At 44.4% G+C, this 11,899-nt stretch overlaps 1 protein-coding gene across 1 annotated transcript in view; it reads left to right on the forward strand.

Annotated features, from left to right (window-relative positions):
* The window catches only part of Efl1 (elongation factor like GTPase 1), a 124,986-nt gene extending 113,912 nt beyond the window's left edge, over window positions 1-11,074 (forward strand). The window contains 2 exon segments of the mRNA NM_001107534.1: window positions 5,723-5,907; window positions 10,717-11,074. Of these exon segments, the coding sequence (NP_001101004.1) occupies window positions 5,723-5,907; window positions 10,717-10,905 (374 nt within the window). The 3' untranslated portion in view covers window positions 10,906-11,074.
* The last annotated feature ends 825 nt before the right edge of the window (window positions 11,075-11,899 follow it).

Raw genomic sequence — 11,899 nt, forward strand, 5'->3', positions numbered from 1 at the left:
GGATTTTATTGTTTGGTTTTTTTTTTTCTTTATATATTTGAAACGGTCTTCCTAAAACCTCCAGTCTGTGAGGTCCTCCTTGTGCCTTCACTCAGGAGAAGAGAAGCATGTTTCCTCCCCACACCATCAGTCCACATCTAGCATTCCGAGTGGCGTTTGCCATTTTCTTCTTCACAGAGCCTACACCAGGAAACTGCATTCTGGACTTTTGTCCTTTGTTTCCTGAAGACGAGTTTTCAGCATAACCCAGAAGCAAGAGGCAGCTGTCCTGTAACCAGGTTGAAAGTCCCAGCAAATTGGTCACCTGAAACCACACCCAGCCCCTGTGGTGACTCATCCTCCCTGGGGTAATACTTCAAGGTACCAGCTGCCATCCTGTGCTCGTCTCTTCACATTGGAGCGCCTTACCTGGCTACCAGACACAGCCTGTGGCTTTGCAGAGCCAGCTGCCCGTCTGGGTCCAGTTGTTTGCGCTCTTCTTTCTGTGGAGTGAAGTATGGCTTTCTTTTGTCCGATTGGCATGGAAGTCCCACTCTGCCATGTCTTGCATGTGCAGCTATGTATGTGGTTTGGTTAGAACAGTCATCAATCTCCAAAACCCACTGGCTACCATGATCACCATCATGAATCTGTCTGGATATTTTTACCTTTCCTCTCCTGAATTGCTTTAAAATCCCTTCCTGGAGCATCCCTTGAAGTCTGTTTTTGTTCTGGCATTTGGGGGACTCTGTTTTGGACAGCATAGAGTTCAAGGTCCATCAACACAGTCAGCTTTTGATAGAGGGTTTTGTTTTGTTTTGTTTTGTTTTGTTTTGCTTTTTTTTTTCTTTTCTTTTTCTTCCACATTCCACAACATCAATTGGAAGAAGAAATGGAGAAACTTTCTCTGTATCTAAATCCTTTTTACTTCTTGTCTCGATATCTGGAGATCTTCCAAAATAACTTCAGACTTTGTGGACTGTTTCTTTTAATTTTGTAAGAATCAATGATTTTTAGGTCCTTTTTATTTAGAAAAATGGATTTCCTTTTTACATCTTAATTTTACATCTTAATCATTTCTATACAGATTATTAAAATATATCCTTCTTTACATAAATAGAATTATATATGATCAAAATGGAAAATTTTATAGGAAAATATTCATTTCCAAAGTAGTTTATCTTAGAAAAAGATCCCAAGAAAATGCCCTGTTTTACTTTTAAAAACACTTGTCTAAAGGTATCTATGGCTCTATTATTATTATTGTTTACCCATGAAAATTCCATTTAATGGGCTTGTTTGCCTATCATAGATACTGCTTACCTTGTCATGTGACTGATCAGTTGTTACCCTCCGGCATTACCCTCAGCTATAAATGATACTCATCTTCTTGTCTGGCAGTGCTACAATTTTAATCACAGCTGTGATTATTGGCTTAATTTGACATGTAGGAGTCAGTGTTGGCATTGTTAGAGCACATGCACTGGAACAAGCTGGAAACACCTGACTATCGCTGTGCTTTTAAAGCCCTTTTTACACTCTGGTTTCTCTTCAGATCGTATAAATCTTTCGCCTTTTTTAAAGCCCTTTTTATTTTCTCTCCATTTGAAGTCCTTTGAATATTTAGCCAGTATCTCATAATTTTCAACAAGGTCTTGTTGAGCTGCATGTATTAATCTTTAAGCCAAGCATAATTCTTGTCTTGACAAAGGAGGAATTAAGTAGACAAAGTTTAATAACAGTAAGTGAATAGAGTAAAATCCAGTTGTCTGGTGTACTGGTTTACAGTGGCCTGTTATGAGAAGTTGGGATTAGTGGAATGGCAAACGGGTGAGTCTTTCCAAAGTGATGGGATGCCAAAGTGGGCCTGGCTAGCCTGACACTGCAGGCGTGGCCAGCCAGCATCTACTGCCACAGGAGCACAGCTGAGCTGACGCTCATTCCTGATTGGCTTTCCTATAACTGCTCATGCTCCCTCTCTGAGCCCAGACGCTGATGTTAACCCTACAAAGTGACACTGTTAACTTTGTCCCAATTAACAAGGGTCCTTAGCTAGTATGTGTTACTCTGAGTATGTGTTACTCTGCCAGTTCCATGTCACCTCTGGGTTTGATTTTCCTTTATCCCATCATCCCTGATTTGGAAATTCGTTATTTCATCCTTGTGTGTTATGCTGTGAACAGCCACTTTGTTTCCTTTATTCAGAAAGACAAGCCATTCTTTGCCTCCCATCTTTAGGAATTGTAGGTTTATCTAGGCTGTTATACTAGAAGATGTGAATCTGTAATGCTGTAAAAGAGTGCTCCATGGAGCTGACATGGGGAGAGATTTTAGCCTTCAGTATCAGACAGTCCAAGGTGTTGGAGAGTGTCCTTGCATCTGAAGTGACTATTTACAGGTTGCCTAAGATGACACATTCTATGCTGAAGGAGCTGTGGCTCTGAGTGGAAGTCCTCCAGTGCACACTGAGCTGTGAGCAGTTCATCTGGGCTGGGGAAGCCCACAACTCTGCTCCCACAATGGTCTCTGTTCATAGGAGCTGAGTTCCTGGTGATACGCAGGACAGGGACAGGCTGAAGCACCGGTAGTGTGGATATGACCAGAACCCTTGTTGCCGTTGTTGTTGTTGCTGCAGCTGCTGCTGCTGCGACTGTTTTCCTGAAGAACTTGAGTTGCCTTCTGTAGAACTCAGGTCTGAAGTCACTTGGTCAAAGGAAGGACTGATGCTTCTGTCCCAGTGAAGGAATAACATAACAAAGTATTTACAGTGAGCAGCCTGGGTCAGAAACTTGTGTTGGTTTCCCAGTGACAGCAGTGGCAGCGTTAGACGGTGTCTAAAGGCTTCCAAGCTTTGGGCACAGCTGTCATGGGAGCCCAGTGACTATGGGAAGTTTCCTTATAGTGTTTTCCTTCCCTGGGTGATCCATCACTCGGCCTCTGTTGAAGGACATAGTTCTAGTAGAATTAAAACTGAATGGCTCAAAAGTGCATGATTAATTGCATTCAGTTTCAATTACGAGTATTGATTCCCCACTGCTGCTGTGGCCCCGGAGGAGGAAACTTGGCAGCCGGAGCAGCAGCAGTCGCCTGTTTACCTCATGAGCCTCCTCACAGCTCGTCTACCTGCTTTCCTAGTCTTTCTTACCCACTGCTCACCAGGCACTTCATAAGCTACCTTCATGTTTTTCTGAGAGTGTGGAACAAGAGATAGTTCGGTGGATATAACTGCTTGCACCACAAGCCAAAGGACTCAAACTCTAATCCCTAGAGCAAATGCAAAAGCCAGATGTGTGCTGTGGGCATCTGGGATCCCAGCACTCTTAAGAGGGTGAAAGTGGAGACGGTAGGAGCCCCAAAGGTTCACGAACCAGCTACCCTGGTGTACACAGCAGTAAAACATCAAAGAGACCCTGTCAACCACACAGAAGGTGAGGACCTACTCCTGAAAGCTGTCCCCTGACCACCATGCAAATACTGTGGCGTGTGCACACCAGCATGAACACATGTACACACACACACAGTAATAACAAAATGTCTTTCTTACAATAAGATAAAGGTGACTTGTTCACATGTACTGGGAATTTTCCTAAGGGGTGTGTGTGTGTGAGAGAGAGACAGAGACAGACAAAAACTAAGTATAGCAGAATGGAGATTATTTAATCAAAGCAATAGTTGTGATTTCTTTCAGCATTGACTGACTGTTCTTAAAACTCTGCATTGTGAGAGGCAGGTAAATAAGTCAAACTGATTCATTTAGGAATATGGCTGGGATACAACAGGAAACTCTCAGCCTGTCACTGAAAGTCAGGCTAGGTACCTGTCTTCAGGTGACTGAGAGGCTGGCTTATAAAACAGGAGTTACAGTGTTCCCCATGATAAATCTAGGACTGGTGAGTAAGAACTTCAGGGGATGGGCAGAGTTTAGCTCAGCACTTGTCTAGCTATCAAAGATAGATGGTTCTGCCCAGGAGCAAGCCAGGTTTAGGTGATACATTTTGAATTTACTTAACTTATCTGGTAATGGTTGCTGACTTTAACGTGCCTTCTAATTTACTGCTTTACGAGTTTCTAGTTGACATCCTCAGTACTAATGACAGGGTAGGCTCCATCCCTAGAGAGTGGTTTGCCTTTGTGCTTGGCTTTGAGCTTAGAAGGCAGTCTGCCTCACTGTGGAGTGCGGTTGGCATTGTAAAGCAGGGGTGGTGAGCGGGCAGGGGAGAGGTGTGGGGTAGGTCATCCTAGGCATCTCCCCTAAGATTCACTTACCACACAGACGTCATTTAAATTGGCTCTCTGACAGAGTTTGTTCGAAGAAAGATATATGGCTTCCCAGAATGCTCACAGGAAAGTTATGTCTACAGGATCACAGAAATAAACAGAGTGATGGCCCTGAGGCTAGGTGTGTAAGGATGCATACCCATCATACCCAGTGCAGCTTCAGGCTGTGAGAGCCAGGTAGAGCAGCACACTGGTTTGGAGCACGAACATTAGCATGCATCTCCAAGAAGCAGTTTAGTAGAGCCCTGAGCGCTCAAAGAACTTGGGTGTCAAAGAGCATTTGAGGAAGAAGTTAGAAGTTGCCTGCTTCAGAAATGTGGGGCAGGGAGAAGGACATGGTAACAATGGAGAGGCAGTGCCTTCCGTGGCTAATAGAAGGGTCTTTGTTTTAATCCTCAAGGCCATGTGGTGCATTTGTCTGCCGTGGTCTCCATTGCTCCTTTCTAATCACTGCCAGCAGAGGGGATCTGAGAGAGGAAGGTGTGAGGCAGTGCTGCTCTGAGCCCTCAGTTCCAGGGTTCAGAAACAAAGATGAGTGACTGAGGTGGCCACAGCGGACACATTCCCTTGTACTGAGGAGAGGTCTGAGCTTCCTGTGCTGTCAGGGAGACTGACTCTGCTCAGCTGCGTGTGCGCACTTAGCACACACACAGATCACCTCTGCAGTCACAATGCCTCTTTCAGCTGCAGGTGAAAGGTGAGGCTTTACTGAGCATGCCTGCTCGCTGCAGGGAGCCGCTCAGGCTTCTCTGTGGTTTTTAACTTACCTCTGTTCCTCTCGATCATTCTACTTCTTAGTAGAAAGGATGCCCTGAGCGCCCACAGACATCTGTACAGGATGCCACTCCCAAGGGGCACGTGTTCTCCTGAGTGAAAGGCGAATCTTACCTCGAGATAAATCATGTCAGGCAGGAGAAGTTGCTAAAACTCTTTTGATGTCTTAGAGATTGTTAGCAGACAGTAAAGAATCCAAGCATGATTCATCTCCAGGAGTATAAATGCCCATTCTCAACACTACTTAAATTCTGTCATTTTAGGAAAAATATGAGCAAATGTCCACATAGGTATGGTTTTTGATTGGTATAAGAATGCCATCGTCAATTGCTTGGTTACTGACCTCAAATGGTCTCTTATCACCATTGTGCTCATCATATTAAGAATATCCACAGTTCCTAAAGCATTTTAGTAGTTATAGGAACCCAGTCACACTCCTCTCATTAGATTTCATACCCAGAGCTGACTTTGCTTGTCATCCCAGAGGTCATGCTTCTCACCACATGGTGGGGATTGTCACTGGAGACACAGTTTGGACGCTTGTTATCTTTTATATGCAATTTTTTTTTCTAATTTTGCCCTTTTAATTTGCAGTTAAATATTCATGGTATCATTGCTAGGCGTGTAGACTGTTATGGCCTTGGGTCAAATTGCGATGAATGGATGAACTTAAGGAGTTTTGGTTTTGTAGGCCGAGTCTATGCCGTGCTATCAAAGCGAGAAGGCCGAGTGCTTCAGGAAGAAATGAAGGAGGGGACGGACATGTTCATCATCAAGGCTGTGCTGCCTGTGGCGGAGAGCTTCGGCTTCGCGGATGAAATCAGGAAGAGGACCAGCGGGCTGGCTAGCCCCCAGCTTGTATTCAGCCACTGGGAGGTGAGATGCAGCCCGCCTTCCCTAGAACCAGGCACAGGTTAGGGGAACTGGCCTCTTCTGGCATGAGGGCCCAGGCAAGGAACAATGAAAGCTGGCTTACAGCACCAACATGCATTTTGCTTATAACCTAAAATCAAAGAGACGGAACATTTAATCCATTTTCCTCCTGCCACAGACACATATTAAGTTAAAGAAAAATGACAGCATTTTTTAATGTGGAACTTGAAGTCTTTCCCTTGGGGGCAGGAGGACGGGGAGAGAGTCTTCCAGTACAGGTGGGGGAGAACTCTTCAGGGAAGATCTGCAGTTTGTCCTTATAATCGTCAGCCATTCTGGAGGTTGGGGTTCTGTGGCTTCCCCAGAGGAATGGTGTAGCTCACCGCACCCTTCCCTTGACCACACATGGAGTCAAGCACACAGCAAGTCCTTCTATAGTCACAAAGGGACACTCAGTAGGTACACTGCAGGGAAGAGAAGGGGGTTGTGAATACTGTGTTCTGAGTGTGTGGGAGGCATCAGGTAGCCCTTCCTGAAGAGATCCTTAAAGGAAAATTAGCCATCAACTAGCAGAGAGAACGCTTGATCAGAGGAGTATAGGCCAGGAAAACGGAGTAAGGAAAATCCTAAAGTCCTGAACAGAAGTCTTTATGTGAAAACTGAAGAGAGGCTGTCTCAAAAAAGCAGCAGTTTTTTTCTTGTTCGTAAGAAACCTAAGTAATTCTAGTTCTCCTCTTCCATGCTGGTTTGTGACTTGGGAGTCAGTGGTGTTGCTATGTGCTGGGCTGGCTTTCGCATTCTGACTCTGCAGCTTCCTGGGACAGTGCAAAACTTCACTTCTGGGATAATTTATGTGGAGCACCTGCCTAAGCCCTGTGTTGCAGGCCTTTGCTGCTGGCCAGAGGTTCCTTTGCACTTCTCTCACTTCCTGTAGCTCGATGGCTTTCTTCCTCTAGGACCCTTTAAACACAGAGCTTACATTTACACGGTCAGTGAAGAATGGAAATAATCAAGGAAGACAGTGTCCAGTCCAGAGAACTGGGCGTCTGCTTTCCCAGTGAAATATAATGCCCATAATGCGTAACAGAACCAGTGTCCAGTCCTAGCTGCATCTCTCTAGGTAGCATAAACAGCGTTAACAGGGCCTCCTGAACACTAAATGGATGTTCTTCACCATTGCCTTCTGACCAAGTAGCCTTCCTCTCTGTTTCTCATTGTGTTGATACCATCTGGGGCACTGTTCTCAGCTTGTAAGTAACCATTTCCCGTTTATCCAGAATTCTAGCTTTTCAGCTTGGGTTTTAGTTTTTTTACATAAAGCACAAAGCAGTAAGAGAGAGAAGTAGATTTAAAATGGCAGTACCTGAAAACTGGAACTGTCTGCTGGAGTCCTAGTGACCAGGTGTGTCAAGGCAATACAGCTAAACATTGTTTGCAACTGAGTGAGGTGACCCTGAGAGGTACAGCACTGGTCTCACTAGTGCCGCCCCTGGTGTCAGAAGTCAGGCTTTTGACATCATAGATGACAGCCACAGCTGGCCTTGGTCAACACTGGCACAAGGAATTGTTATAGTGTCTCTGATCTGAACAGGGGCATTGGGTACATAAGGCCTGGGGCTTTCAATAAACAGAGCCTTAAATAAGCCTTCATTGCCATTGGATGAGTGATGTATCATTTATTTCATTTTTGTTTTAAAAGCTCATGAAATGAGGGAGCTATGAATAAGTTTCTCAGGTTGGCCTTAACTTGCTATGCAGCCACAGATGGTTTTGGATCCTGATCCTTGTGCCTCCACTCCTCAGCGAATATGGTTATATGTTTACACCACCATGCCTGACCAACTTTGAAAATTATTTTATGGAGTCTCTTTAAATGTTTATGAATGGGTCTAGGAAGAAGGCTGGTGCCAGAGAGGGTGCAGGGGGCGGGTGTATAACGCCATGGCTCTGCAAACATGAGAACTTGTGTTCAGGTCTCTAGCACCCATGTGAAAAAACAAGTGTGGTTGCAGATGTCTGCAGTCCTAGCAATGGGAGGGTAAGACAGGCAAGTTCTGGCTCACTGGCCGGACAGCCTAGGGAAGACAACAGGCATCTTCCTCTGGCTTCCATGTACACATTCATAGCCATGCAGCCACACGTTCATATGCATGCAATGCACGCACACACACACACACACACACACACACACACACACACACACACACACAAATTGAAGGTTGTCTGTCTTTTCCTGGTTGGCAAATATATTATGGAGAAAAGGGATAAGACTGCTCTAACAGAGGTGTTCCAAAATACAGTGGGCCAATTTCTCCTTCCAGTCTGAGAAGGTGGTACGGAGTTGGCACGTGGCTATATGACAGCCCAGCTCATCCTGTCTTTCCTTAATGGTCATGGTAATTGGTCTACCTCCCACCACAGCTCTATCCCAGCCTAAAGGGCTGGGGCTGCAGAAGAGGCCCCAGTCCTCAGTACATTTTGGATTTCTTCCTTATCCTATCACCCAGAACAAATCATATGGCCACATCTAGCAAGGCCCCACCTAAGGAAGCTGGGAAATGTAGTCTTTAACTAGGTCAGGAGTCCACAAGCTGCTGCCCATTGCCTGTTATTAGAATATAGCCTTTATCAGCTTGCCTGGTATTTTCTGTAGCTGCTTTCCAAAGAGTTAAATAGTTAAGATAGAATTGTTTTGAGGTGTGTCTAGCTCTTACAGAGTATCCCTGCTTCCCCAAAACCCAAGTGGCCATGTGCCCATCTGTCTCTGTAGAACCAGGAGAATAGACACATGCAAGAACAGCAGGGTTTACTGTAGGCGAGCCCTTGCACAGGAGCCATGGTGAGTGTATTATACTTTGCATCGCAGAGACATTTTTTTTTTTGAGCCTGGGTTGAACTTACACACTTAGTAATGTCTAAAACTATAGCATCTGAAACAGCTGCAGGCAGTTGTTTAAAAATAAAACAAAACAAAACAAAAAATTCTTAATAAATAATTTGAGAAAAATTTTGTCAAGAAAACTTCTGTCTTGGTTGTAAGGCTTCTGTCCTTATCTTGCCACCTGCCATGGTCCTATTTCCAAAAGCTTCAAATCTTTTAAAGTCTTTAAAACTGCATCATAATTAAATGTCACTGATCTGGTACCCCTGCCCCCAGTTAGGTTTAGAAATAACATGGTTGTTGAGATCTGCCTTCTCACTCCAAGGATTTTTTTTATTTGTGTTCAGACATACCATATAATTTACAATCAAGAGCTTTTGAGAGAAAGTGCTTCAGAAAATAGAGGAAATGAAATTACAGGCATTTTCCACGAGGAAACCTTTGAAGTCAGCGATCTCATAATTTCTTTCTAAGTTTTACCCTTCTTGCAAAAGGGGGGAACAGAGCTAATAACAGACACGGAAGGGAAAGTGTTCTTAGCCAGCGCTGTTGCCACACATGTCAGCCCAACCCCAGATCCACCACTTCATCCTGAGGTGACCCTGGGGGAGACTACTGAGGAAGGTGGTTACCAGAAGAGCTCCCAGGAGGTTATTTTGGGTGTGGTGATTCCCACCTGCTTGACCCAAATGAAATGGAGCCCCTAAGCCCTAAGCTTTCCCCTCTAGAACTGTGTGTGTGTGTGTGTGTGTGTGTGTGTGTGTGTGTGTGTGTGTGTGTGTACATATTTATGTGTCCATATTTGTGTGTACATGTATGTCTGGATGTGTGTGTGTCAGTGTGTGTGTATATGTGCATGTATGTGTCCCCATATGTATGTTCATATGTGTGTGTATGCTTGTGTACATGCTTCCCCACACACATGTGTCTATGTGGGCAACAACTCTCTTGGGTGCCCTCCTGTTAGTTAAAAGGTGGTATACACCTCTAGCTCTTGATTTGGAAAATTGGTCTGAGGAGTGAGCTCTGATAGTCAGGTTCTGTGTGAACCAGTGAAGAAGGATCCTTTCCTCTAATCTGATGGCAGTCCTTGCTCTACTAGACAGCCATAGTGGACCGGGCTTCTTTACTCCATCTCCCCTGTGTTGGAGTTTCTTTGGCACATTGATGCAGGCAGCTGCAGGATGACCACACAGGTGTGAGAGTGGTGGACGTGAAGGCAGAGACCCTGGCCAGGTCAGATCTCCGCACACAGCATGAAATCCTTACAGCCAAGGCCCTCAGGGAACCTCCGAAGAAGATAGTTCATACAAGCAGCATCCCTGGAAGCCTCTAAGGAGAAAAACTGAGCCAATCTCAGATGTCTTTAGCAGAAGTCCCAACAAGATAGGACCCATTGCACACAAAGTCCTGGTTCAGTCCTCAATACCATATAAACCAGACATGGTCACACACTGGTAATCACAACACCTGACAGGTAGAGGCAGGAGGGTCAGAAGTCATCTTAAACTACTGAGTAACCGGTTTCTGACCCATCATGGGCTACATGAGCCATCACCAAAACAATAAGCAAGACCGTGTTCACAAAGTTGATCATCATTAAAGACAAAGGCAAGATTAGTGAGGATATCAGTCAGTTGATCATCATTAAAGACAAAGGCAAGATTAGTGAGGATATCAGTCAGGTAACGTTCTCCTTTTCATTAAAGATGAAGCTATTTCTTTCATGATTATGAAGTGTTTCGCTGAGAACTCAGAGTGACAGATATTCCAAGTCTGTTGAATGGACACAGCTCCCATGAGTCCTCTTATTTGTGTATTACCATTCCTAGGAAGATTAAGTGTTCATTTCTGGACTTGTTTCATTAGCCAGAGACTAATGAAATTAACATCTGCCTCACCTGGCTCATGCTGTCACCTTCTTTTACAAGGTCATTCCCAGTGACCCATTCTGGGTGCCAACCACTGAGGAGGAGTACCTGCACTTTGGGGAGAAGGCAGATTCTGAGAACCAGGCCCGAAAGTACATGAATGCAGTGCGGAAGCGGAAGGGCCTCTATGTGGAAGAAAAGATCGTGGAACATGCAGAAAAGCAGAGAACCCTCAGCAAAAACAAGTAGCTAAGAGGAAGCAGCTACTGCTAGTGGTGGGGCCTTTTCTAATGAATTAACAAGTATTATCAAGGGTCTAATCTGGGAAAATCTCATTTTGGTAAATTATCTGTGTGGATTCACTTTCAATAATAAATATGGTCTATATATTTTAAAGATGTCAGAGAACATACTTTCAAACTGTTTCTTTAATTCTGTTTCACAGTTAGAGTTGATTGTGTTATGAAGAGTCTTACTACAACCCTCTTCAATGAGGTATGTGCCGAGGTCAAGGCATCCCTTGGTGCTAAGCGCTGCTGGGCAGACACCATAGGCGGAGCTTCATCTCTAGGTCCTGAGTGGCTACTCAACTGGCATTGGTTAGTCATTTGCCATGGTTGACGCCCTGTGAACTTCACCTGAGTTACTGACTTAGTCCTTGGTCAAAGTGTAACATCACTGGAGAGAGCAGGTACCTGGACAGCAACACCTCTTCAAAGTACCAGTCAGTGTTAGCTAGCCAAAACAGCCTGCCATAGCCTGTGCTTCATGCCCCTCGACAGAGTGCCCTCTCCTTCCTAAATTAGTGTCCCTGAGCTTTGTGCCCTGGACCTTTTTATTAAAATAGAAAGGAATTTCTGTGATCATGTTTACTGTTCCTTCTCTTTTTTTTTTTTTTTCCTTTTCTTTTTTTTCGGAGCTGGGGACCGAACCCAGGGCCTTGCGCTTCCTAGGCAAGCGCTCTACCACTGAGCTAAGTCCCCAACCCCTTACTGTTCCTTCTTAAACACACCAAAGAACTATAAACTAAAAGTTAATGTGGATGGGCCACTGTCAGTGTTTTAAATGGTTTTCCTGTCATCTGAATTGCCTTGTTTAGGTATCCCCATTTAAGGAACAAATGCAATGTGATCAAAAGTCAATCCTGTAATTTCTTATACTGTGTAATAATGTTATAGTCATATGGAGGATTTTTATATAAAATTATCACATCTAAAGTTATTGAAACTTCTTTAATGGGTAT

Source organism: Rattus norvegicus, chromosome 1 (assembly GCF_036323735.1).
Source record: "Rattus norvegicus strain BN/NHsdMcwi chromosome 1, GRCr8, whole genome shotgun sequence".
NCBI classification, from domain to species: Eukaryota; Metazoa; Chordata; class Mammalia; order Rodentia; family Muridae; genus Rattus; species Rattus norvegicus.